The 27,293-nt window shown below is 41.4% G+C and overlaps 1 protein-coding gene across 1 annotated transcript in view; it reads right to left on the bottom strand.

Moving 5' to 3' along the window:
• LOC311041068 (uncharacterized protein) overlaps nt 1–25,423 on the bottom strand; it is a gene marked incomplete at both ends in the record, with an annotated part of 122,742 nt that extends 97,319 nt beyond the window's left edge. Inside the window, one exon of the mRNA XM_084051506.1 lies at nt 25,192–25,423. Coding sequence (XP_083907632.1) covers nt 25,192–25,423 — 232 coding nt within the window. The remainder of the gene's footprint in view (nt 1–25,191) is intronic.
• Between the last annotated feature and the right edge of the window lie 1,870 nt (nt 25,424–27,293).

Genomic DNA, 27,293 nt, shown 5'->3' with positions numbered 1-27,293 from the left:
CGTTCATCCAGTACCATTTAATTCCTGTGTGATCTGTACACCATCCGGGTAACTATATGAAAGTCATATAAAGCCCCGTTACCCTTGGCTTGGCTCTCCCGCACTGGCACATCCTGTCCATGCAGGTGCGGCTATCTAACTACATCTAAATATGTAAACTATAAGTAGATGTGGGGCTAACATTAGATAGCATTTAGGAAACTAAACTACACTACCACTAAACTATCACCACAACCAGCACATTAATCTCAGAAAATATGGCATTATTAAGCAGAGTGTATTTAGCTGGCACTGAACCCCATGCCGAGTTTCACAGCAGTGGTGTCACCAGTGTGCCCTGGCTGTGCTTCAACATCCACTCTATTACATTTCCATTCATCGAATGGTTCAGTTGTTTTCATTTTGCAGATATAGGGATTTTTTAGTTTATTGGATCAACATTTTTATTCCAATAAAATAGATAATAGCTCTCTTTTCTTGCCATTATAATTTTTATTTCGGCTATACGGCTGCCATCTTTAAAGAAACAGTGGTCATATTCAGTTGTGAGGTAGAAGGAAGCTTCTGGCCAATTCCAAAGTTCCAAATTTGAATTCTGCATTCTGCATAAAATGACTGATTTGACACCGAGATCACCCATATCATACAAGTGACGTCTGCCATCTTGAAAAATGGCGGCCATCTTGAATATTCTATGACAATTTTCTATTATCCAAAAGACATTTACCAAGTACTATGTATAGTAAATAAGTCTGAAATATCATATTATATCCATCATTCATAAGAAAACAGTTGTTGCTGGCGGCCATTTTGAAAAATGGCTCCCATGGGCGCCATGTTGAAAATTCATGATGGCTCCATATCCAATTCTTTTTGGAATGCCTTTAGCTATAAGTGTACCAAATTTCATGCTTTTATCACAAACTGAACGATTCCTTTGTATTTGGGAGCCAAGCTCTTGGACTACAGAAGCTGACACGATGTGGATGCAAAAAAGCATGTTCTGGACACTGCAAATGCTTTAAGTTTGGACTTATCTATCTGCACACCCCTCTGTGGTTGCAGTTGCTAGTACACTGGCCTGTCACTTGCCCAGCCACCATTGTAAATGAGAATGTGTTTATAATGACTTATAACAAAACAAAAAGTAAGCACTAAGCTTTACTAAGCTAGTAAATCACTGTTCCATGAATGGATTCTGTGTATGGTAATTAATACAAATACATGTACTACAAGCTCATGTGGATAAACCATAAGCAGATGCACATTTCTGCAATTTATCGGCAGCCATATTGGAAAACATGCCGCCATATTGGAACCTAATGTTCTTTTTTATCGTACTTGGTAGAAATACCTCCAGAACATATTCTCATATATTAAAATAAGCCCCAGCAAAGTGATATAGTCCAAAACATTGGCCGTTGCAGCCATTTTGAAAACTGGTGGTGGCCATCTTGAAATCTTAGATTTTTTGCGTGGCCAGAGGTTGATTATCAATTAGGGTCATATGAAGGACATCTGTGCCAAATTTCGCGCTTGTATCACCAAGTGCACTATCGTGTATTGAAAACGACATATTCCCGCCTTACTACCAGTCATGTTAGCTGATCAACCCCATTCACTTGCCAAAAAACGTCAGTGGAAGTTCCCCCAGACAGAGCTTGGTGAGAACTCCTTCCTAGTTACATTGGGGGCAATGCATACAGAGAAGATGCTGTTCACTTTTGTAGCAAATCACGTACTTCCTGCCTTGAGCAGTGAGCTACGGTTGCTAAAGCCCAATGAAAAAGGGGGTCGAGAGAGGTTGGTGTTTAAGCTAATCACTCAAACTGGTTGTCTTTTAGATATTTATTCACTAAATCACACATAATACATAAATCGAATACATAAGTTACATGGTCAGTTACAGATAGACCTGGCGCTGGTTCATTAAGTCAGCGTCAGGCTATGGTATAAACAGACGTTAGTTACATCACTTAGACAGACCGGTTAGGTTATTAAACCTGTAAGAAAACAAAACACAGAGAACAACAATATTAAATGATGTGAATCCTCATCCCATTATGAACACATCAGAGTTATGATCGTTACATAGTTAATTCTCACTTACTTTAGTCCATCCATTCTCTCGCCAAGTTGTTAGCAAACTGTACTAGGTCCCATACCCTAGCACAGCTCAATCGAATCTGAAGGCTTTCTCCCAAGACAAGCTATTATATCAACTTCACACATAAGGTCCGCCTTTAGGGCAGATCTTAAGCAACAGGAAGTTCTGGTTACCCACAAGGCTCTGCGCTTGGTCATGTACTGCTTCTTATCACACAAGGGCTGGCTAGCACTGGCCTTCTGCCCTGTCCACCTATTGTTCCTTGTCTCACACCTTCCCCCGCTGGTATGCAAGGAGCCCTTTGAAGCTGCTAGCTCAACAGGGGGTCTAATATGGCCTGCTAGACTCAACTTAAATGGGACATTGTCTTACTCCAACAGGACAGTTGAAACGAAGTACATTACTATATCATTAATAATAATCCACAATTATCTTTCATAATCATAGATTATTCCACACCTGCCACCTGTGTGTCTGATCTAGGATCCAGGACACACACAGAACACATTACTCGGTGAGCTTTTCGGCTCTTTAGATAACGGCTCGGTAAAACAATTGTTTAGTATGGCTCTCTGTAAACTGCTCTGATCCCATACTCATACAGATTACATTTTCAACACACATTTCACACATTGTCTCTAAGTGGCTCCAAACCCATTTGTTTGAAATACTTTTTGGACATTGTGGCTAATATTTGATCTCAAATTGACTTTACTTCATAGTAAATCATGACCAATTTAATTTAGCAACAATTCTTCTCCACTAGTTTATCCCTGAGATTTTTCCTAAATCCCAGGACAAATTAACTTTAATTGTATTATCTACATTCAAGCATGAACCCTCCAAGGCCCATTGGTTTGACACCCACGTGCCTTGTTTTTTTCTTTTCTCCTCCCACTAAGTCAATGTCCTATTTTAGGGCATGTCGCCATGGTAACTGACATTGTAATTTGGGTAAAAGGGTTAAAAGATTATTAAAATAGTTGATCTACAATTTCACCTTAAGAAATTTTAACTTTAACCTCAAGCACACATCCTAAAATGCTTTTTAGACAATCAACAAATAATAATTCAAACAGGTCTGATTGCTCATACCATGAGTCAAACATCAGTACAGAATAATTGTTGTTGTGCGGAAGAACCTTCCAACTTATGTTGCATTTATAGTTTTGGAAGTTACAAGTAGCTTAATACATTTCATTATGCGTTAAGTTTTTCTTCTGTGGTATATTGCAAACCTAGAAATGATACATTCATTTACAAAATATATTTCGAAATTCCTATGTAAACAGTCGCTCAAATAAGACATTCGATTTTTTTTTTTTTAGACACCGCGCTGGCATCTTTTCGCTTCTCGTCCGCACTGCTCCCTTACTCTGAGGGTGGCAGCGCAAGTGTCAGTTCGTTCGCCAGTGTCACGTTGCTGGCACCACCAGCCGCCAGTGGGACTGCTTTTTTAGCAGCTCCCTCCTGGGGCCTCTTCTCAGCTGTTGCCAAGAAAGAGCGTGGGGCTTTGCTCCCCTCCGCAGAGGGTGAAGAAGGCTTATCTTTTATCTTCACCTTCTTTTTTCTAATTATTCCAGCCCCACCAGGACGAAGCATTCTCTCTGCCTGGATCCTGGCGGTAAGAACTGAAGTGACCTGACGTAGCACCCCGCCTCTCCTTTCCTTCCGCAATTTCCTCATGACCCACCGGACTGGAGCGAAGAGGTCAGGAGGCTTGCATATTTCACACTCGCATTTTGTCAAGAGGTCAGGAGGTTTGCAGTTCGCACATTCGCATAATTTTACCTCGACTGGCCTGCAAACCAAGGTTTGCCTCCTGCCACCGTTGTGAACTGGAGGCTCAGAGGAAACGCCGCTTTCAGCTGGTAGCCTGCCACCGCATAATTTTACCTCGACTGGTCTGCAAACCAAGGTTTGCCTCCTGCCACCGTTGTGAACTGGAGGCTCAGAGGAAACGCCGCTTTCAGCAGGTAGCCTGCCACCTTGGTTACCCGGGGGCTCCGTAGGACCACCCAGCTGGCTGGCCATGGCTCCTTCTCCAGCAGCTACTCCCTGGACCTCCTCCGCGATGAGTGGGTCAGTGTAGACGTCCTCTGACGCCCTCACCAGCGCCTCTCCTGGTGCAACATTTCCAGTTGCGACATCCAGTGGCTGGCACCCCTCAGCGTTGATTGGTTCGGTGGCGACGTCCTCTGGCGCCCTCGCGGCTCCATCGACCATCTCCTCTGCAGCTTCTCTCGCGATCTCCAGAGGCAGCTCCACCGTACCTGCAGCTTGGTCTGCAGGAGCAGCAACGCCGTCTGATGGCACCTCCTTCTCAGCAGTCGACGGCTCCTCTCCTCCAGCTGTCACGACCTCCTTGGCTAGGAGTGGGTCGGTGACGACGTCCTCTGACGCCCTCGCCGGCGCCTCTCCTGTGGCCTCTGGTGGATGGTATCCCTCTGCGTTGAGTGGGTCCTCCTCCGTGACTGTCACGATTGACGCCTCTGCCTCGACCACCACGTCACCCGTGGCCTTGTCCCCAGGAGCAGTACCAACTGCGATCCCCAGTGGCACCTTCTCAGCGTGGTCCCCTGGAGCTGGTTCGGCCTCCGATGGCACTCCCTCTGGATGGCCCTCTGGATGGTCTTCCTTCTCAACGTGGTCCCCTGGAGCTGGTTCGACCTCCGATGGCACTCCCTCCGCCGCGTTGTCCATCGAGACTGCTCTGCTGGCCGCCTGCTCATCTGCGATGTTGGCTCCTAGCACGGCTCCCTCCGGATGGACCTCCTCCTCAGCGATGGCTGCTTGTACAGTGGGAGTAATTTTCTCACCCCCCTCTGCAGCGTAGAATGGGACCCCCGGGCAGGACCCTGCGTTCCTCCCTGGAGTGGTGCCATCTGGGTTGACTCTGAGAACTGCTGGCCCAGCAGATCCAACAGTAGGTGTGACATTCCAACCTCCAGCTGCTCTGTCCTTTACGACCGGATCTGCTGCCTTCTTATCTGTGGAGATAGTCACTCGCTTTTCCCTCACAGCAGGGGGGTCTTCACTCACTTCGGCTTTTGACCATCTGGCCAAAGTTGCCTCCTTGATTCTCTGCAAAGTCTCGTCATACTCAAGGCAACAGACATCCTGTATCCTGCAGATCACAGATGAATCGATGCCGACAACTTCCAGTATGGCGATAGAATATGTAACAACCTCCAGGAATCTAAATCAGCTTTTAGCTCCCATGCCACCCTTTCGCTTGGTAGACAACAAATAGCAAACTCTGCCTCTCTCCTAAAACCTGCTTGAGCTGCTTCACACCTCTCTAGTAACTCAGCTAACACTTCCATTCCCCTTTTTTACCTGGCCTTCTTGGCTTCTACAGGACTGTAGGTAGGCCTTTTTTAGTTAGTCTTAATTCAATAGGCTGTGAAAGCAATCGTCAGTTCTATTAGCAAGTAGAGTGTTGTTCAGCCTTTAGCTATATAACAACAATAATTGATTAACACTGTGTTTAACCTGTAATAGCACCCACCCTCTAGCATTCTATGCAAGAAGCCTGTCAATGGTCTATTCACATTTAGTTATTGTGTTAATTAATACTGGCAGGATTTATTTAGCTCTACCAAAGTAAATAATAGCATTTAACCCACAATGATGACTTAATCCACTGCTATCGTAACTAATCATCTAGTTGCTCACAGTTTTAGTCTATCATAAAGTCTGGTTCAATATGGTATTACGCTAGTGGTAGAAAACCTCCCCCACCCCTTATCAGTAAACAATGGCCTTTTAACTCCCAATGAGAAGATCACCTCATATTCACTGTCTTTTAGTCTAATTTTTAGCTACATTGCAGTGTCTGGTCTCCCATAAAGCTTAGTTAAACCATGAATACTATTTTAATGTTGTCTAATCTTAAGGCAAGCATCTCATTGCTACGATTAGATTATTAACCAAACCTAACTACTCCTCCTCTCAAGGCGTGTTAGAATTTGGCGGTTAGCTTAGCACTGTCTTGTAAGTGAACAAAGACAATGCTAATTTTACTCCCCCACCCCTTAGGTCAGGGGCAGCATGCCTCCCGGCAGCAACCACCTCTCAGTCAACAGTGGCAGTTAGCTAGCAGCTAGCACTTTATGCTAGACAATAGAGCTACTTAGCTTGCTGTAAACTAGTGACGCTAAAGGTAGCTCTCAGGACAGATAGCTTACTGCTGAACCCACCCCTGGTTTAACGCTAAAACCTGTCCCATAACCAGGCCTAATAGATACTTTATTTTGTTACTACTCACTTCTCATGTTAAAGAGACAGTGCGTCTTCATTCCTATGGCTATAGGAGTTTGTTATTCTTTATATAACACGCATAACATCCGCTTCCAATGCCTCTCTCTTTCCTGGAATTACAGAGGCTACCACGGGACCTTTTCTCAAGGTTCATCCGCTTCTATGGCCAAAACCTTTCTTAGAGTTCACCAAGGCTACCACGGGTTAACTGTGTCATATCTTTACAACAACACAGCATCACTCACTTATATCATCCGCTTCCAGGGCCTAATACTTCATAGGCTACCACGGGTTATAACTTTTCAAGTGATTCATTCAACACTAGTTGTCCCTTTTAGACACACTAGTGGTTTAATTTAATTACTGTGAACATTTAAACTCTGTTAAACGACTATGTAATCAATCCTTGCAACTAGTTGGCACACTAGCGATCAATTACTGTGAACATTTAAACTCTATTAAATGACTGTGTAATCAATCCTTAAAACTAGGTGGCACACTAGCGATCAATTACTATGAACATTAAACTCTGATAAATGAACTAGTTGTCCCTCTCAGACAAACTAGTACTGTGTTATGCCTCTGTATAACACAAGGTTTATTACTTTAGTAATACACAACTCTGAAGGCCTTATTAAAGGCCAGCACAGTTTAATACTGTGTTATACCCTCTGTATAACACGGTTAAGCTGCTTAAAACTCAGTTGAAAGTCCCCTCCGGGGACTGCTAGAGTTTAATAACTTGTGATTAAACTTAAAACTGATAGATGTCTCTTATATAAGAGACTCTAAAGTTTAATAACTGTTCACTTTTGTAGCAAATCACGTACTTCCTGCCTTGAGCAGTGAGCTACGGTTGCTAAAGCCCAATGAAAAAGGGGGTCGAGAGAGGTTGGTGTTTAAGCTAATCACTCAAACTGGTTGTCTTTTAGATATTTATTCACTAAATCACACATAATACATAAATCGAATACATAAGTTACATGGTCAGTTACAGATAGACCTGGCGCTGGTTCATTAAGTCAGCGTCAGGCTATGGTATAAACAGACGTTAGTTACATCACTTAGACAGACCGGTTAGGTTATTAAACCTGTAAGAAAACAAAACACAGAGAACAACAATATTAAATGACGTGAATCCTCATCCCATTATGAACACATCAGAGTTATAATCGTTACATAGTTAATTCTCACTTACTTTAGTCCATCCATTCTCTCGCCAAGTTGTTAGCAAACTGTACTAGGTCCCATACCCTAGCACAGCTCAATCGAATCTGAAGGCTTTCTCCCAAGACAAGCTATTATATCAACTTCACACATAAGGTCCGCCTTTAGGGCAGATCTTAAGCAACAGGAAGTTCTGGTTACCCACAAGGCTCTGCGCTTGGTCATGTACTGCTTCTTATCACACAAGGGCTGGCTAGCACTGGCCTTCTGCCCTGTCCACCTATTGTTCCTTGTCTCACACCTTCCCCCGCTGGTATGCAAGGAGCCCTTTGAAGCTGCTAGCTCAACAGGGGGTCTAATATGGCCTGCTAGACTCAACTTAAATGGGACATTGTCTTACTCCAACAGGACAGTTGAAACGAAGTACATTACTATATCATTAATAATAATCCACAATTATCTTTCATAATCATAGATTATTCCACAGATGCTCTGGAGTGTGTCTGGAGACTGGCTGGATGAATGGCAGTGGATGGACTACTAGTGGGAGAGCTTAACAAGATAATCGAAACGAAGCGGATAAAAGCGCCAAATTTTTTATGAGGCTTCTTTAGGACCTACTGATGGATTCTAGCCTTGGGTACCAAACTTTATTTTGAAAAGTATCCATACAATTAACCATATCAATATTCATTAAAAAAAACAGGCCGATTCACTTTTTGGCCTATAACTCTTGAACCGTAGATAAAAAAGTATTTTTTCCCTGGACTCCTTGGATCATGACGCAACTTCCCATATAGGTCCCGCCCCTTTTCCGATTTCAAAATTTGACGCCATTTTGCGTTATTTTCAAAACACACATTTTGCTATTACTCCTACAAATGTTGTCCAACTCATACAAATCAGCACACACTGTGTCTTTGGTCATGTGGAGAAGGAGAAGTGACGAGCTAATTGATTGCAGGGGAGTTGGCTGCCAAGCGCATTTAAATGCAGGTGTACAAATTTTAGAAGCCAATCGTAGCCAATCTGAGGGGAATATGAGAAATCGGACTGATACATCTACATCACATGACCAAAGACACAGTGTGTGCCGATTTGTGTGAATTTTGGATTTAATAAAATTAAATTGGATTTAATTTAATTGAAATCGGAAAAGGGGCGGGACCTATAAGAGAAGTTGTGTCGTGATCCAAGGAGTCCAGGAAAAATACATTTTTGAAAAAAAATATATTGATATGAAAAGTATCCATATCAATATACATTTTTTTAATGTATATTGATATGGATAATTGTATGGATACTTTTCAAAATAAAGTTTTGTACCCAAGGCTAGAATCCATCAGTAGGTCCTAAAGAAGCCTCATAAAAAATGTGGCGCTTTTATCCGCTTCGTTTCAATAATGTAAAAAAATGGGGTTAAGCTTCTCCACTATACAGCTCTCACCAATAGTGGTATTTCAACTAGTGGCAAAGCTCAGTCTTTCATTGGTGTTGACCACATCTGCAGAACCTGGTACATGCATCAGGTGTCTGTACCTGCTCTGTACTTGTGATGAAGGCTTATGAGCGATATTTGGAAAAGGCAACAACTATAAATCCTTTTCCTTTTGCCCTTTGATGAATGGCTTCAATTTCAATTATTTCAAGGGACTTGCCAGAACTGGTTATTTGCAAGTGCAATACTCAAATTATCACGACAACCCCATTGTCATGGTAATAAGAAAGTTATTGGGGATTTGTTTTGCCTTGAAACCTAATTAATTGGATTCCTTGACCCTAAAAATGTACTCTTTGACACAATGTTTACCATTATAGCTTTAACAGAAGTAAATATGGGTTCTGCTGTATTACTTCTAATGGTGGCGGCCATTTTTAAAAGCGCATATATTTCAGAAATGAAGAGTGATCTTATTTGTCTCTTTGGATAATTTCTTTCTTAGTGCCCTAAGGTACTTCCATACCAAAGGGAAAAGTAAATCAAAGTTTTGGAGGAGGGGGGTTAAGTAACCCTGTTAGGGCGCGCTCCCACCGCACTTTTATTTTACCTCTGGGGCAGAATCTGCCAATGCTTTGTCAGGGCACGCTCCCACCGCACTTTTATTTTACCTCTGGGGCAGAATCTGCCAATGCTTTGTCAATGCAAATGCGTGGATTCCTGGTCTTGCGGATTTTTTCCAAGAATCCACGCATTTACATTGACAAAGCATTGGCAGATTCCACCCCAGAGGTAAAATAAAAGTGTGGTGGGAGCACGCCCTCAATGCAAATGCGTGGATTCACGCAAGAGCAGATTTTTCCGCTTGTCGCGCAGACCTTGCGTTTATCCGCTCTACACGAAGAAGCATAAATCTGCTGGAGGCAGGAGCTGATTTTCCCCCTCTGTCCAATCGGGTGAGTCGAAGGCGGACCGTCCCAAGACTCAGGAAGCAACATGGTGCTCTCAGTGGACCAACTGGTTGTAGCTGTTGCATCTCACCCAGTACTTTATGATTTGTGCACTTGGAGTTCGTACATCTACATACACATTCAGATTTAACATATAAAGTGCTTACTCCATGGCCACGGATTTTACAATCATGTACGGGCCCTCAGAAGTACCCGTATCTTCCGTATTGTTCAATAACAAGCATTTTAATCCGATTGGTGGCCATTTTCCCATAGAGTTATAATGTACCAACAGTGCAATACACCTCTCAACCGCTAGGGTTGCGCAGTTAAAAGCATACGGAGAAAATGACCACTGATTGGATTGAAATGCTTTTTATTGAACAATACGGAAGATACGGATACTTATGAGGGCCCGTACATGATTGTAAAATCCGTGGCCATGGGGTAAGTACTTTATATTTTAAATCTGAATGTGTATGTAGATGTACGAACCCCAAGTGTGAAAGTGCAAAGACATTTTTTTGTCCAGTGGCTAGTGTCTAGTGGCGGTGCGGGATACGGGGACGGTCTTGAATGTGAGTGACAGGTGCGTCACAGCGTTTTTTTAGAATCCGCTGGCTGCAAAAAACTGTGGCCGCGCACAACCTGCGTTTAACAGCGGCCAGCCAACTTTTGGTGAAATTTACATATTTTACCCCCTGCTGTCATGGCAATTAGTAAAGCACTGGGTATTTTGCATTGAAACCTATTTAATTGAATTCCTCAACCCCAAAAATGTACAATTTGACACCAATAGTATTACTATAGCTAACAGAAGCAAAGATATGGGGTCTGGTATAATAGTGGTTAATTGTCGTCAGCCTTTTCTTTAAAAACGCCTATATAAAGAAACTGAAGGGTGATCTAACTTGTCTCTCTGGATATTTTTTTTCCTATGGCCCTAAGGTACTTCCATGACAAAGGGAAAAGTAAATACAAGTTTTAGAGGGGGAGGGGTTCAGTTACCCTGTTAAAACGTATTTTTTTAATGAAATTTGCATATTTTAACCCCCCCTGTCATGGCAATTAATGAAGTATTAGTTTTTTTGCATTGAAACCTATTTAATTGAATTCCTTGACCCCAAGAATGTACACTTTGACACCAATATTATTATTATAGCTCTAACAGAAGCAAAGATATGGGGTCTGGTGTAATAGTGGTTAATTGTCGGCGGACATTTTTAAAGACGCCTATAAAAAAAAAAAGAAGGGTGATCTAACTTGTCTCTTTGGATAATTATTTTCCTATGGCCCTAAGGTACTTCCATACCAAAGGGGACCTTTGTATCATGACTTGAAGTCAAATGTTGCTTAGCACCTCCACTAGTCAGGCATATTATCATCCACACAAGTGCTGTCCAACACTTCACATGACACGTCTCACAAAATGAATAAAGACCCGGTCGACAAAAACAAATGAGGAGAGACAAAAAGATTCACAGCAACCTCCTACTGAGGAAAAACAAACATCTCAAAGACAAGCAAACAAAATAGATGTTAGGGCCAGGAAGACGGAATACATTAAGAAGTAAAAAAGGAGGCAAGGAGGTGCATCATAGATATAGTATTCAGGGATGAGCAAAAAAGACAACAAGTACTTCAGAAGAAGATACAGCAAAGATAGACTTTAGAGTTAAAGTGATACAATGCAGGTCCACAAATAACGATTTTTAGCAGCCTCTGCTGGTCATTACCGTCACTGCAGGCCGTTCGTTGATTCCTGCATTACCCAGAATTCCATTTGTTTTCACCGGAAGATGGAAGCGTTTCAAAAAGCGTTCTTTTCATAGAGTTAAAAATAATAGAGAGGGCACCCGAAATCCCCTCCCATCCACTTGCATTGAGTTGCTGAGTTACTGAGTTGTTGAGTTGCTGAGTTGCTGAGTTGCTGAGTTACTGAGTTGCTGAACAGTCTCTACAGGTGTTACGGCCCCTTTAACCTTGGCTCCAACACCCAAGGGACCACAACACAATAAAGGACATAGTCAGGTTTCACACTAAATTGAAGGTTTATTTTTCAATACATCAAGTTTGTATACACTATGAAATCATGACATAGTGAATAATGTAACATATTAAGAATAATAGTGAACCAACATTTAAACCTAACTAAAGTCCTAAACAAAAAGAGAAGTGACGGGCTGGACAAAGTGAAAAGAGTCTGGTGAGCCATGCACTATGTGCCCGTCGTCTCACCAGACTCCCATAAAACTACCAAAACATACCCCCTAAGATACTAGCTCCAAGCAGCCAGAGTCCTTCTACAGAAGAGCAGTCCAATGCTTGTGAAGTTGAATGAGAAGGCAGCAGCTGCCCTGAGTGAGAGAGACCAGAGTCTGACACAGAGAGAACAAGCTGAAGAGGCACTGGCCCACAGTGAGGAGCAGCTCAGACAGCTGCAGACCTTCTCTCATTCGCAAAGCCTACAGATCGAAGAGCTCAAAGATGTCCACACACAGTTCAGCATTTTTAAGGAGGAGAACGAGGTAAGAGTGTGTCCATCTTTGAGAGTATCTATTTTACACTGTGTCATCTGCCAGATGGAAATGAACTGAAAACAATTGAGGGCATTTAGTGCAGCCATGGGCATCACCATCGCAGTCCAAAATGTCCAGCTGTCTCTTGATTACAGACTTTATTTGAGTTCTATATCACTTCTGTCTGGCAGAGGAATACATTAAAGGGTAAAACCACTTTGGTAGAGGTTTGGACCTTGCCATGATGTAACTCCAACTCTTTTAGTACGTAAACAAAGTTGATTCAGACAATATACGCATCACCAAACCCAGTACTGTTTCTTTTTATTTTTTTTTATAAAAATGTCAACTTCCAGTTGATTTGGGCATTTTATTAGGAAGAAACCCCCGACTGGATCCGTGGATCCAGATCTTCAACTAGTAAAATAAACAGGACGTTGACATTTTTATTTAAAAAAAAGAAAGAAAAGAGTATTGGGTTTGGTGATGTTCTATATTGTCTGAATCAACTTTTTTGTTTATGTGCTAAACGAGTGACTTTGAAAGCTGTTTCATCGTACAATGTTAGTCAATGAGGAGCATATTTTGAATTATCAATTTCTAATCAATGGAGCAATTATTTTAGATTTCTTGTCCACCTTGGAGTTACATCATGGCAAGGTAACTAGACAACCCAAACCTCTACCAAAGTGGTCTTGCCCTTGAATAATTTAATTTAAATGTCTTCTGAGTGATTTTATGCTATAATCTACTGTTGTGTGTTTGGTTCAGTTCATGCAGATGGAGAACCAGCTGACTAGAGAGCAGGTTGCAGAGACTGAAGCTTCCCTCAGGAGCCATCAGCAGGGCCTCAGGGAGAGGAAAATCCAGTGTGAGGAGCTGAAAGGAGCTCTAAATCATCTTCAGTAAGCCATCACAACAAACATTTTTCAAACTTGTGACTAGTACTAAGTATGGATTGTTGGATTGCATTTCTGAACCTTTCTTTTTTCCTTGAGCTCCTTTCAACACATTGCACATATAATTACACACATTCTCGCCCTGGACCTGCCTAGTGCAACCACAGTCTTGTCCAGTTTCTGCTGAGCAGCTTCACTGGAGTAGTTACCTGCCGTGCTCAGTGGCACTTTTGACGGTGGCTGCTGAGGGATGTTGCTGGGAGGAGTCACATTGCACTGAATAAAGGTTCTTAAAACGAACCACTGGGTTCTCAATGAGGAATTAATAATTTGTGTGTGTGTGTGTGTGTGTGTGTGTGTGTGTGTGTGTGTGTGTGTGTGTGTGTGTGTGTGTGTGTGTGTGTGTGTGTGTGTGTGTGTGTGTCTGTGTTTCGACAGGCTTGAGAGAGATGAGTTGCAGACAGAGCTGGAGGCTGCAAGGGCCAGAACCAATGCTGTTCAACTGGAACTGGGGGGACAGTGGCTCCAGGCTGGCAATGATGTCACAGTGTTCCACCACACACTCAGAGGAGTCACCAATAACCTCCATGCAGCGCTTCATGAGAAGGTAACGCAGACAACGTTACTACTAAGGCCAAACCAAACGAACACAATGGTCGTACTCGTCATGCATCTCTAAATAGCCAGGTACCACTGGCCATTTGATGTGAATTTATAGGTGTGTGTGTGTGTATATATATTAGGGGTGGGACGATATGGGTACCTCACGATACGATATATATCACGATATTAGGCCCACGGTAAATATATATCACGGTATTCAATATATTGCGATATATTGCGATATCACGATATTGGATATATATTGCAAGAAATTTCACCAACGATATATCACGATAGTCCTTGTATTCAATTCATTATCACATAAAATAGCACCAAACAGTTAAAAATCATCATTACACAAAAAATACACAACGTATCACAAACAAACTAAAAAAAAAAAATTTAATATCGATTTAAAAAAAAAAGTGATATCGATTATTTATCGCGGGAGAAAGTATCGCGATATATCGATATATCGTCCCATCCCTGGACCCTATATATATATATATTTTTTTTTATACTTACATTTTCCCCACTACCTCTGCAAGATTTCAAATTTTGGATTCAAACTTTCCAGAATTAATTGGTGTCCACCCTCGAGCAGGTCAAACGCGACAAGAACACACAGCTGCTGGAGCTAAACAACACCATGTAGGTTTTGCTCTGTGTGTCTGTCTATCTGTCAGTGTGTCTGTCTATCTGTCTGTGTGTCTGTCTATCTGTCTGTGTGTGTGTGTCTGTCTGTTCGGAGATGGGATATTTCCTGCCAATACACTACTCGATGAAGAATGTGTCTGAGGAAGGAGCAGAGCTTCACAGTTCATTGTGTAAATCCTCATGGTGTTATTGTTTCCACATTTACAAGCTGTAGCATTTGGCAAACAGTTTGTAATTTGTAATGTAAAATGTAGTTGAAAATAGTAAAGATGCTGATACTGTATTAGAAATAAACGGTAGTTTTATTCCCAGAATCCTCCCAGAAGACAAATTGTGACTATGGTAATAATCCTAAATGAGGATGTGACTTGAGAACATTAAAAACATCACTAGTATTAATTTTACAGTCACTTGAAAGTAAATTTAAACCCAGACACCCACTGTAGGTTTTATTACGGGGCCAGGCTTCCAGCATGGACCCGTTTTGTTATTGGCATTATTCCGTTTCTTCTTCTGCCACTTTTCGCAGTTCTGGCTGAACCGTGCATACGCTTTTTATGAAACTTAGAGACCTACATCTATGACAGACAGACAGACAGACAGACAGACAGACAGACAGTAGTGATGGGCGGGCCGATCCGTAACCCGCGGGTCAGCCGCTCTCACACGCAAAAAAACAAAAAAAACAAAAAAAAACAAAAAAAACAACCTATTTTGAACAACATGCTTGTTTATTTAGCCCATGACAATGTTGTGCTATACTGTAGACATTTAAAGTAACTTTACTTTGGGTACTTAAAATAGCGCTATATAATATATTCCCACCGCGGGTCGCGGGGCCGGTTGAGCCATAGATTTATATATGGGTTCGCGGGACGGGTTGAGGCGGGTTGGGTTCCGTGGTGGGGCAGGGCGGGGCGGGTCATGAAAAAACCCGACCCGCACATCAGACCGACGTGTGTGTGTGTGTGTGTGTGTGTGTGTGTGTGTGTGTGTGTGTGTGTGTGTGTGTGTGTGTGTGTGTGTGTGTGTGTGTGTGTGTGTGTGTGTTGCCCAGAGAATACCACAAAATTCACAGTTGCTGCAAATGATGTACACACCAGATATATTAAGCCTTTGCTCTGTGACTTGCATTTTTGTGACATTGCAGCTAAAATGTTGTCATACTTGTCTTTAAGAGGTTTATACTGCTGTTCTGCCTGCCTCTACCTTCATTTCTCTCACTCAGTGTCATTTTCTTGATTCTAATTGCTTATTATCATCACATGGATTACAAATGCACTATATGTGCAGAAGGAGCTCGTTCAGTGAGAGACTCATAACGCCAACATGTACCACTGGGGAGACACACACACACATGAGTGTGCCATTAAACTTGACAACGTGTAAGGACCATTTAATCGACTGGATTGTAGTATTATGTGACCAGGGCACGAGGTACGGAACAGAATACCAGACTACGCCACCCTGGGAGTTTCACTCAGAGAATACCACAACGTTCACCGTTCAGAATACCAAACGTCAGGTTTAAAGGAGGAGCAGAGGCGTGTTTCCAGTTATATAAATGTCATTTTATTTAGGCACAGGGCTGATGCTTTAATAATACCTTAATGATTTAAGCAAAACTACTTAACCACATGGACACATTCACAGAAATAGCCAATCTAGCGTTGTTAAAACGGGCGCCTGATGTTACATTTTTCTCACTTTTACTGGTTTCTCACTTGTACTGTAACATATATATTACTGTGATAGAACATACCACAAGGCCCTTGTACTGTAACATATATTGCTGTGATAGAACAGACCACAAGGACCGAAGACATACACATGGTGTCTCAAGACATACAAAAAAATCCCTCATGAACAAAGTATTTTAAACACTATTTAATAGTGAACATTGAAAATATCTACAAGCTCACAACGCAAGTTTTTTTTCTTCATTGCATTTAACGCCTATTATTTTTTTTACAATTGCTACACATTTCTACAGAACCTGTGGATATCCTTGTCATTCTGGGCTTAAACAAAAAGTTGAATATTTGAATGATATAGCACACATAGAGGAACTGTAGTGGTGAAACCTTTATTAAACAAAACAAAAACAGTCATTTTCCCCAAGGGATAAAGGGGATCTGAGTCTATAAAAACACCTCTATAAAGACACACAACTCTGTAGAATATAAACATGTAATCAAACCTAACCCTAAGTGATGAGGCTAAAGGCCCCTGTATCATGTGTTTTTTTAGATGACCCTTGTGAACACAGCCTTTACCACAAACTGTACAAGAAAAAGGCTTTTCGCCTGTATGAGTCATCATGTGTGTTTTTAGATCACCCTTTTGAATACAGCCTTTACCACATACTTTACAAGAAAAGGGCTTTTCGCCTGTATGAGTCCTCATGTGTGTTTTTAGATTACCTGTCGTAGTAAAGCCTTTACCACAAACAGAACAAGAAAAGGGCTTTTCACCTGTATGAGTCCTCATGTGTTTTTTCAGATTACTTGTGCTAACACAGCCTTTACCACAAACTGTACAAGAAAATGGCTTTTCACCTGTATGAGTCATCATGTGTGTTTTTAGATCACCCTTATGAGTACAGCCTTTACCACAAACTTCACAAGAAAAGGGCTTTTCGCCTGTATGAGTCCTCATGTGTGTTTTTAGATGACCTGTCGTAGTAAAGCCTTTACCACAAACAGAACAAGAAAAGGGCTTTACACCTGTATGAGTCCTCATGTGTTCTTTCAGAGTACTTGTGCTAACACAGCCTTTACCACAAACTGTACAAGAAAATGGCTTTTCACCTTTATGAGTCATCATGTGTATTTTTAGTTCACCCTTGTGAACACAGCCTTTACCACATACTGTACAAGAAAAGGGCTTTACACCTGTATGAGCCATCATGTGTATTTTTAGTACACCCTTGTGAACACAGCCTTTACCACAAACTGTACAAGAAAAAGGCTTTTCGCCTGTATGAGTCATCATGTGTGTTTTTAGATCACCCTTTTGAATACAGCCTTTACCACATACTTTACAAGAAAAGGGCTTTTCGCCTGTATGAGTCCTCATGTGTGTTTTTAGATTACCTGTCGTAGTAAAGCCTTTACCACAAACAGAACAAGAAAAGGGCTTTTCACCTGTATGAGTCCTCATGTGTTTTTTCAGATTACTTGTGCTAACACAGCCTTTACCACACACCGTACAAGAAAATGGCTTTTCACCTGTATGAGTCATCATGTGTGTTTTTAGATCACCCTTTTGAGTACAGCCTTTACCACAAACTTCACAAGAAAAGGGCTTTTCGCCTGTATGAGTCCTCATGTGTGTTTTTAGATGACCTGTCGTAGTAAAGCCTTTACCACAAACAGAAGAAGAAAAGGGCTTTACACCTGTATGAGTCCTCATGTGTTCTTTCAGAGTACTTGTGCTAACACAGCCTTTACCACAAACTGTACAAGAAAATGGCTTTTCACCTGTATGAGTCATCATGTGTATTTTTAGTTCACCCTTGTGAACACAGCCTTTACCACATACTGTACAAGAAAAGGGCTTTACACCTGTATGAGCCATCATGTGTATTTTTAGTACACCCTTGTGAACACAGCCTTTACCACAAACTGTACAAGAAAAAGGCTTTTCGCCTGTATGAGTCATCATGTGTGTTTTTAGATCACCCTTTTGAATACAGCCTTTACCACATACTTTACAAGAAAAGGGCTTTTCGCCTGTATGAGTCCTCATGTGTGTTTTTAGATTACCTGTCGTAGTAAAGCCTTTACCACAAACAGAACAAGAAAAGGGCTTTTCACCTGTATGAGTCCTCATGTGTTTTTTCAGATTACTTGTGCTAACACAGCCTTTACCACAAACCGTACAAGAAAATGGCTTTTCACCTGTATGAGTCATCATGTGTGTTTTTAGATCACCCTTATGAGTACAGCCTTTACCACAAACTTCACAAGAAAAGGGCTTTTCGCCTGTATGAGTCCTCATGTGTGTTTTTAGATGACCTGTCGTAGTAAAGCCTTTACCACAAACAGAACAAGAAAAGGGCTTTACACCTGTATGAGTCCTCATGTGTTCTTTCAGAGTACTTGTGCTAACACAGCCTTTACCACAAACTGTACAAGAAAATGGCTTTTCACCTTTATGAGTCATCATGTGTATTTTTAGTTCACCCTTGTGAACACAGCCTTTACCACATACTGTACAAGAAAAGGGCTTTACACCTGTATGAGCCATCATGTGTATTTTTAGTACACCCTTGTGAACACAGCCTTTACCACAAACTGTACAAGAAAAAGGCTTTTCGCCTGTATGAGTCATCATGTGTGTTTTTAGATCACCCTTTTGAATACAGCCTTTACCACATACTTTACAAGAAAAGGGCTTTTCGCCTGTATGAGTCCTCATGTGTGTTTTTAGATTACCTGTCGTAGTAAAGCCTTTACCACAAACAGAACAAAAAAAGGGCTTTTCACCTGTATGAGTCCTCATGTGTTTTTTCAGATTACTTGTGCTAACACAGCCTTTACCACAAACCGTACAAGAAAATGGCTTTTCACCTGTATGAGTCATCATGTGTGTTTTTAGATCACCCTTATGAGTACAGCCTTTACCACAAACTTCACAAGAAAAGGGCTTTTCGCCTGTATGAGTCCTCATGTGTGTTTTTAGATGACCTGTCGTAGTAAAGCCTTTACCACAAACAGAACAAGAAAAGGGCTTTACACCTGTATGAGTCCTCATGTGTTCTTTCAGAGTACTTGTGCTAACACAGCCTTTACCACAAACTGTACAAGAAAATGGCTTTTCACCTTTATGAGTCATCATGTGTATTTTTAGTTCACCCTTGTGAACACAGCCTTTACCACATACTGTACAAGAAAAGGGCTTTACACCTGTATGAGCCATCATGTGTATTTTTAGTACACCCTTGTGAACACAGCCTTTACCACAAATTGTACAAGAAAAAGGCTTTTCGCCTGTATGAGTCATCATGTGTGTTTTTAGATCACCCTTTTGAATACAGCCTTTACCACATACTTTACAAGAAAAGGGCTTTTCGCCTGTATGAGTCCTCATGTGTGTTTTTAGATTACCTGTCGTAGTAAAGCCTTTACCACAAACAGAACAAGAAAAGGGCTTTTCACCTGTATGAGTCCTCATGTGTTTTTTTCAGATTACTTGTGCTAACACAGCCTTTACCACAAACCGTACAAGAAAATGGCTTTTCACCTGTATGAGTCATCATGTGTGTTTTTAGATCACCCTTATGAGTACAGCCTTTACCACAAACTTCACAAGAAAAGGCCTTTTCGCCTGTATGAGTCCTCATGTGTGTTTTTAGATGACCTGTCGTAGTAAAGCCTTTACCACAAACAGAACAAGAAAAGGGCTTTACACCTGTATGAGTCCTCATGTGTTCTTTCAGAGTACTTGTGCTAACACAGCCTTTACCACAAACTGTACAAGAAAATGGCTTTTCACCTTTATGAGTCATCATGTGTATTTTTAGTTCACCCTTGTGAACACAGCCTTTACCACATACTGTACAAGAAAAGGGCTTTACACCTGTATGAGCCATCATGTGTATTTTTAGTACACCCTTGTGAACACAGCCTTTACCACAAACTGTACAAGAAAAAGGCTTTTCGCCTGTATGAGTCATCATGTGTGTTTTTAGATCACCCTTTTGAATACAGCCTTTACCACATACTTTACAAGAAAAGGGCTTTTCGCCTGTATGAGTCCTCATGTGTGTTTTTAGATTACCTGTCGTAGTAAAGCCTTTACCACAAACAGAAGAAGAAAAGGGCTTTACACCTGTATGAGTCCTCATGTGTTCTTTCAGAGTACTTGTGCTAACACAGCCTTTACCACAAACTGTACAAGAAAATGGCTTTTCACCTGTATGAGTCATCATGTGTATTTTTAGTTCACCCTTGTGAACACAGCCTTTACCACATACTGTACAAGAAAAGGGCTTTACACCTGTATGAGCCATCATGTGTATTTTTAGTACACCCTTGTGAACACAGCCTTTACCACAAACTGTACAAGAAAAAGGCTTTTCGCCTGTATGAGTCATCATGTGTGTTTTTAGATCACCCTTTTGAATACAGCCTTTACCACATACTTTACAAGAAAAGGGCTTTTCGCCTGTATGAGTCCTCATGTGTGTTTTTAGATTACCTGTCGTAGTAAAGCCTTTACCACAAACAGAACAAGAAAAGGGCTTTTCGCCTGTATGAGTCCTCATGTGTGTTTTTAGATGACCTGTCGTAGTAAAGCCTTTACCACAAACAGAACAAGAAAAGGGCTTTACACCTGTATGAGTCCTCATGTGTTCTTTCAGAGTACTTGTGCTAACACAGCCTTTACCACAAACTGTACAAGAAAATGGCTTTTCACCTTTATGAGTCATCATGTGTATTTTTAGTTCACCCTTGTGAACACAGCCTTTACCACATACTGTACAAGAAAAGGGCTTTACACCTGTATGAGCCATCATGTGTATTTTTAGTACACCCTTGTGAACACAGCCTTTACCACAAACTGTACAAGAAAAAGGCTTTTCGCCTGTATGAGTCATCATGTGTGTTTTTAGATCACCCTTTTGAATACAGCCTTTACCACATACTTTACAAGAAAAGGGCTTTTCGCCTGTATGAGTCCTCATGTGTGTTTTTAGATTACCTGTCGTAGTAAAGCCTTTACCACAAACAGAAGAAGAAAAGGGCTTTACACCTGTATGAGTCCTCATGTGTTCTTTCAGAGTACTTGTGCTAACACAGCCTTTACCACAAACTGTACAAGAAAATGGCTTTTCACCTGTATGAGTCATCATGTGTATTTTTAGTTCACCCTTGTGAACACAGCCTTTACCACATACTGTACAAGAAAAGGGCTTTACACCTGTATGAGCCATCATGTGTATTTTTAGTACACCCTTGTGAACACAGCCTTTACCACAAACTGTACAAGAAAAAGGCTTTTCGCCTGTATGAGTCATCATGTGTGTTTTTAGATCACCCTTTTGAATACAGCCTTTACCACATACTTTACAAGAAAAGGGCTTTTCGCCTGTATGAGTCCTCATGTGTGTTTTTAGATTACCTGTCGTAGTAAAGCCTTTACCACAAACAGAACAAGAAAAGGGCTTTTCACCTGTATGAGTCCTCATGTGTTTTTTCAGATTACTTGTGCTAACACAGCCTTTACCACAAACCGTACAAGAAAATGGCTTTTCACCTGTATGAGTCATCATGTGTGTTTTTAGATCACCCTTATGAGTACAGCCTTTACCACAAACTTCACAAGAAAAGGGCTTTTCGCCTGTATGAGTCCTCATGTGTGTTTTTAGATGACCTGTCGTAGTAAAGCCTTTACCACAAACAGAACAAGAAAAGGGCTTTACACCTGTATGAGTCCTCATGTGTTCTTTCAGAGTACTTGTGCTAACACAGCCTTTACCACAAACTGTACAAGAAAATGGCTTTTCACCTTTATGAGTCATCATGTGTATTTTTAGTTCACCCTTGTGAACACAGCCTTTACCACATACTGTACAAGAAAAGGGCTTTACACCTGTATGAGCCATCATGTGTATTTTTAGTACACCCTTGTGAACACAGCCTTTACCACAAACTGTACAAGAAAAAGGCTTTTCGCCTGTATGAGTCATCATGTGTGTTTTTAGATCACCCTTTTGAATACAGCCTTTACCACATACTTTACAAGAAAAGGGCTTTTCGCCTGTATGAGTCCTCATGTGTGTTTTTAGATTACCTGTCGTAGTAAAGCCTTTACCACAAACAGAACAAGAAAAGGGCTTTTCACCTGTATGAGTCCTCATGTGTTTTTTCAGATTACTTGTGCTAACACAGCCTTTACCACAAACCGTACAAGAAAATGGCTTTTCACCTGTATGAGTCATCATGTGTGTTTTTAGATCACCCTTTTGAGTACAGCCTTTACCACAAACTTCACAAGAAAAGGGCTTTTCGCCTGTATGAGTCCTCATGTGTGTTTTTAGATGACCTGTCGTAGTAAAGCCTTTACCACAAACAGAAGAAGAAAAGGGCTTTACACCTGTATGAGTCCTCATGTGTTCTTTCAGAGTACTTGTGCTAACACAGCCTTTACCACAAACTGTACAAGAAAATGGCTTTTCACCTGTATGAGTCATCATGTGTATTTTTAGTTCACCCTTGTGAACACAGCCTTTACCACATACTGTACAAGAAAAGGGCTTTACACCTGTATGAGCCATCATGTGTATTTTTAGTACACCCTTGTGAACACAGCCTTTACCACAAACTGTACACGAAAATGGCTTTTCACCTGTATGAGTCCTCATGTGTGTTTTTAAATGACCCTTCTGAGCACAGCCTTTACCACAAACTTTACAAGAAAATGGCTTTTCGTCTGCATGAGTCCTCATGTGTGTTTTTAGTTTACCTGTCGTAGTAAAGCCTTTACCACAAACAGAACAAGAAAAGGGCTTTTCACCTGTATGAGTCATCATGTGTGTTTTTAGATTACCCTTGTGAGCACAGCCTTTACCACAAACTGTACAGGCAAAGAGCTTTTCCCCTGTGTGAATCAGATGTACCTTTTGATTAAACATTTTGCCACACTCTGTTTGTGTCTTGTGTGATTTCAGTGTGTTTAAAGCTGACTGATCTCTCCTAGTCTCGTCCCACTCATCACTGTCTTCAGTGTCTGATTCAGAACAGTGTGAAGAGAGGAGCTGGTCATCACTAGTTGGTTGTGATGTTCCACAGTCCTCTACATCAGCTTGTGTTTTCATGTGTTCAGTTGAGGTGCTGGCTATAGGCTCTTTCTCTCTGTTTTCATCATCATCATCTTCACTTTTCACTGCTAGAAATGTCAACGTTGACCCACCAGCCTCTTCTGGTCTTTGAAGTAGCTCCTCCTGTTCCTCTTTAATCTGTGGAAGTTGTGGTTCCTCCTGGACCAGACTGGAGCTCCTCTCATATTTTGGAGATAAAAACTACCTGACACATTGGAAAGAAGCAACACAAAAGCAGAGTAAACTAGAATGCTATCTGGCCCTAAACAGAGAATACGCAGTGGCAGAATACCTGAGCACCGTGACCGACCCAAAACAAAGAAAAATCTTAACTAGGTACAGACTCAGTGAGCACAGTCTTGCGATCGAGAAAGGTCGTCACAGGCAGACCTGTATCCCGAGAGAAGACAGACTATGCACCCACTGCACACAAAAGGAAGTGGAAACCGAGCTACACTTCCTAACCGTCTGTCCTTTGTACCAAGACATCAGAGACACATACTTCCCACAGATTACAACCACACACAGAGATTTTGAAAACATGACCAATGACAAAAAACTCCCATATCTGCTGGGCGAAGTACAACAATGTGCAAACACAGCAGCAAGATTCGTGAGCTGCTGTGATAGGAGAAGGATATCGAACGGAACACAACCACCCTAAAGACTAATCACTGTGTATATTCCTGCACTATATTTGCACCCAGTGATCTTGGTACATAGAAATTGATCTATTGAAAATTCTGACTTTCAAATGTACATTTTTTATTTTGATTGTATTGCTGTATTGTTGTATTGTGCTTTTTGCTTTGGCAATGTAAACGTATGTTTTCTCATGCCAATAAAGCCCTTTGAATTGAATTGAATTGAATTGATATTGATTTTTCCTGGACCAGACTGGAGCTCCACTCCTCTTCAGGGGAAACCTCCTATTTACACACATGGGCGAGCAGGAAGTCTAGGAAAAAAGATACAATGAGACTCTATAGAACTTTACATGATATCATGCAGTTCCCTCTGCTTCATGTGTCCAGGTAAAGGAAAAACACATGTTCAACAAATAATTGCTTTATTTGCCTTTGTTTCCTAAATAAACTACTAAATAAACTGCCACAATAATGTGGCTGTTGTTTGTTTACATTGCAGCTCTCATAGAAGATGCTAGGCAAGCTGAATGAGAGGCGGTCCCTACTATTTTGGAAAATACTTAATTGTTAATGTTTACATTTGCTGAGGTACACCCTCAGCACCGGCCTACTTTCACCAATAAAATAAATGAAGAGTGCTTAAAACTCACTGAGATCCACGTGGTCTTCAGGTTCCTGTTCAAGGTGGTCTTCAGGTTGCTGTTTAATAGAAACAGTGCTGGCTGGAGAACTGATCTTCACCTGCAGACTGGACTCCACACACTGATCTGGAATGAAGGAATACAGCACGAAATGAATAATAAGGACTTTGATGTGACATAAATAAGGAGGACTAGACTATATAGAGACTATAGCCATGTATAATATTAAACTTTAAAAGTAGGCGTGTGAGAATAGATGTGTGGAGGGGGAAGTTAAACTCAGTCATCAAAACGGAGCCTAATGGCTGCGTGGTCTATTGATCTAAAAACAATTATCCCCAAAAACAGATCTAACCTAACAACACCTCGCCATGCAAACACTGTGTCATACCTGTAGTGTGTAGTTTGATGTTGTGTGTGTAATAGACATACCTGCAGTGTGTAGTTTGATGTTGTGTGTGTAACAGACATACCTGCAGTGTGTAGATCGATGTCCATATCAAAATCAATGTCCAGCAGTTTGTTTTGTTTCTCCAGCAGAGTTTCTAGTGTCTCTATCTCTCTCTGGAAGAGGTTGCACATGAACTCTGCAGCCGCACTGAGGCGCTCCAACACAAACACTCTGACAAGCTTCACACAACAAACATCAGCACCACGCTGCTGTTTGTCCAAAACACACAATATATCCTCTCCCACCGACGTCATGTGTTCATTTATCTGCAGCCGTACAGACTCCATTTGACACGTTTTTACCTCCTTTATGACACGTTTTTCACCGAGATCGCAACACGCACTTACTTTCGGGTCAACGTGTTTCACACATGCGCATTGAATGACCCAGGCACTGTTGCTTTCTTAGTGCCTTTCGCCTCCTGGTGGAAGAGGTGTGTAAGTGAAGATAGAGCCTCCTGTAGCTGTGGAAAGACAGTCTGTCCTCCCTCACTGTGAGTTGTGTGTTTGATCTGAACTGAAGGTCAAGCTTTTATTGTCTCAGAAGAGGCTGCTAAGGGGTGTTAAGTTTGCATTCGCCATTATCCCAGCGTGTAGTGTAACCAGTGGTCCTTTAGTAAAACACGTACATCCTCAATGGAGTTCAGCCAGGTAGTGAGGCATATTTATTGTGCGCATGCTCAGAGTGTAGTATAGCAGACAGTGTGTGCACGCAGGCACGTGATGACGTAACGCAGGTACGTAATGACGTAAGATCAAGAACATGGCTCCCTAGAACACATAATCTTTTTTTTTTTTTTTTTTTTTACATTTTAATTTGACCTGGCAAATTACATCCCTCCAAACAAATATTTTTTAAATTTGTCAAGCTTAGCCTTTGTTAGTGGCTTGGTAAGGACATCAGCAACCATCTCTGTCGTAGGGCAGTATTCTATTGTTATCTTACCCTCGGCTTGTGCAGATCTAATAAAATGGTATTTAATGTCTACATGCTTGCTTCTTTGTCTGCAAACTGGATCTTTGGAAAGAGCGATAGCTCCCTGGTTATCCTCATATATTTTAACTGGTGTATGCTGGCTACCTCTATCCATTTCTTTTAACATTTGTACCAGGTACATGCTCTCTTGTGTGGTCGCTGCAAGTGCCATATACTCAGCTTCGCAAGTAGATAGTGCCACTGTGGGCTGCTTCTTACTTTTCCAAGATATGACAGGACCACTCTTACTTAGGCTAAAGCAATAACCTGTTGTTCTTCGCCTGTCTTGTTGGTCTGCTGCCCAGTCAGCGTCGCTGTACCCTTCAAGTTTTAAGTTTTCCTCTCTCTTCTTATACCACAACTCTTGATCACTAGTGCCTTTCAAATATCGCAACACTTGTTTTGCCGCTACCCAGTGCTGTTGCTTAGGCTCTGACAAATGCTGTGACAGCTTACCTACAACCCAACCCAAGTCAGGCCTGGTGCTTGTCATAATGTATATCAGACTACTATGACTTCTTGATACCCTGTTGTATCTATCACTTCACCTTCAGTGTCAAAGTGTAACTTTTGTTCACATGGGGTTGACCTTGGTTTGCACTCAGACATACCAAACCTTTGTAGCACTTTTTCAATGTGTCGTTTTTGATTCATTTTGACCTCTCCTTCACTCTGTGTGAGTGAAGTCAATTCCCAGAAAGTGTTTTAACTTTCCTAAATCTTTCATTTTGAATTTCCCTTTTAACATCTCTTTCACCTCACTGAGCAAGTCATTGTCACTGGCTGCAATGAGTAAATCATCTACCCATATTATCAGTATCACTTTGCCGTTCTCAGATTGTCTACTATAGACGCAATGATCTGCATCATTTTGTTCGAAATGATTCTTGGTAAGGTGATCATGTAGTAACCTGTTCCAATTACGGCCTGATTGCTTCAAACCGTACAATGACTTGTTCAGTTTACAGACTAGGTGTTCACCCATTTTTGACTCTACTTCAAAGCCTTCTGGCTGTTCCATATATACCTCGCAGTCCATTGGAGCATGGAGGTAAGCAGATTTCACATCCATCTGATGTAGGATGAGATCCTCCTGTGCTGCCACCTGTATCACTGTTCGTACAGAAGTCATATTGGCAGTGGGTGAAA

The sequence above is a fragment of the Gymnoscopelus microlampas genome, assembly GCF_963454915.1.
Source record: "Gymnoscopelus microlampas genome assembly, chromosome: 24".
NCBI classification, from domain to species: Eukaryota; Metazoa; Chordata; class Actinopteri; order Myctophiformes; family Myctophidae; genus Gymnoscopelus; species Gymnoscopelus microlampas.
Note: the sequence above shows the minus strand (reverse complement) of the source record. Positions and strands in the feature narration are given on the sequence as shown.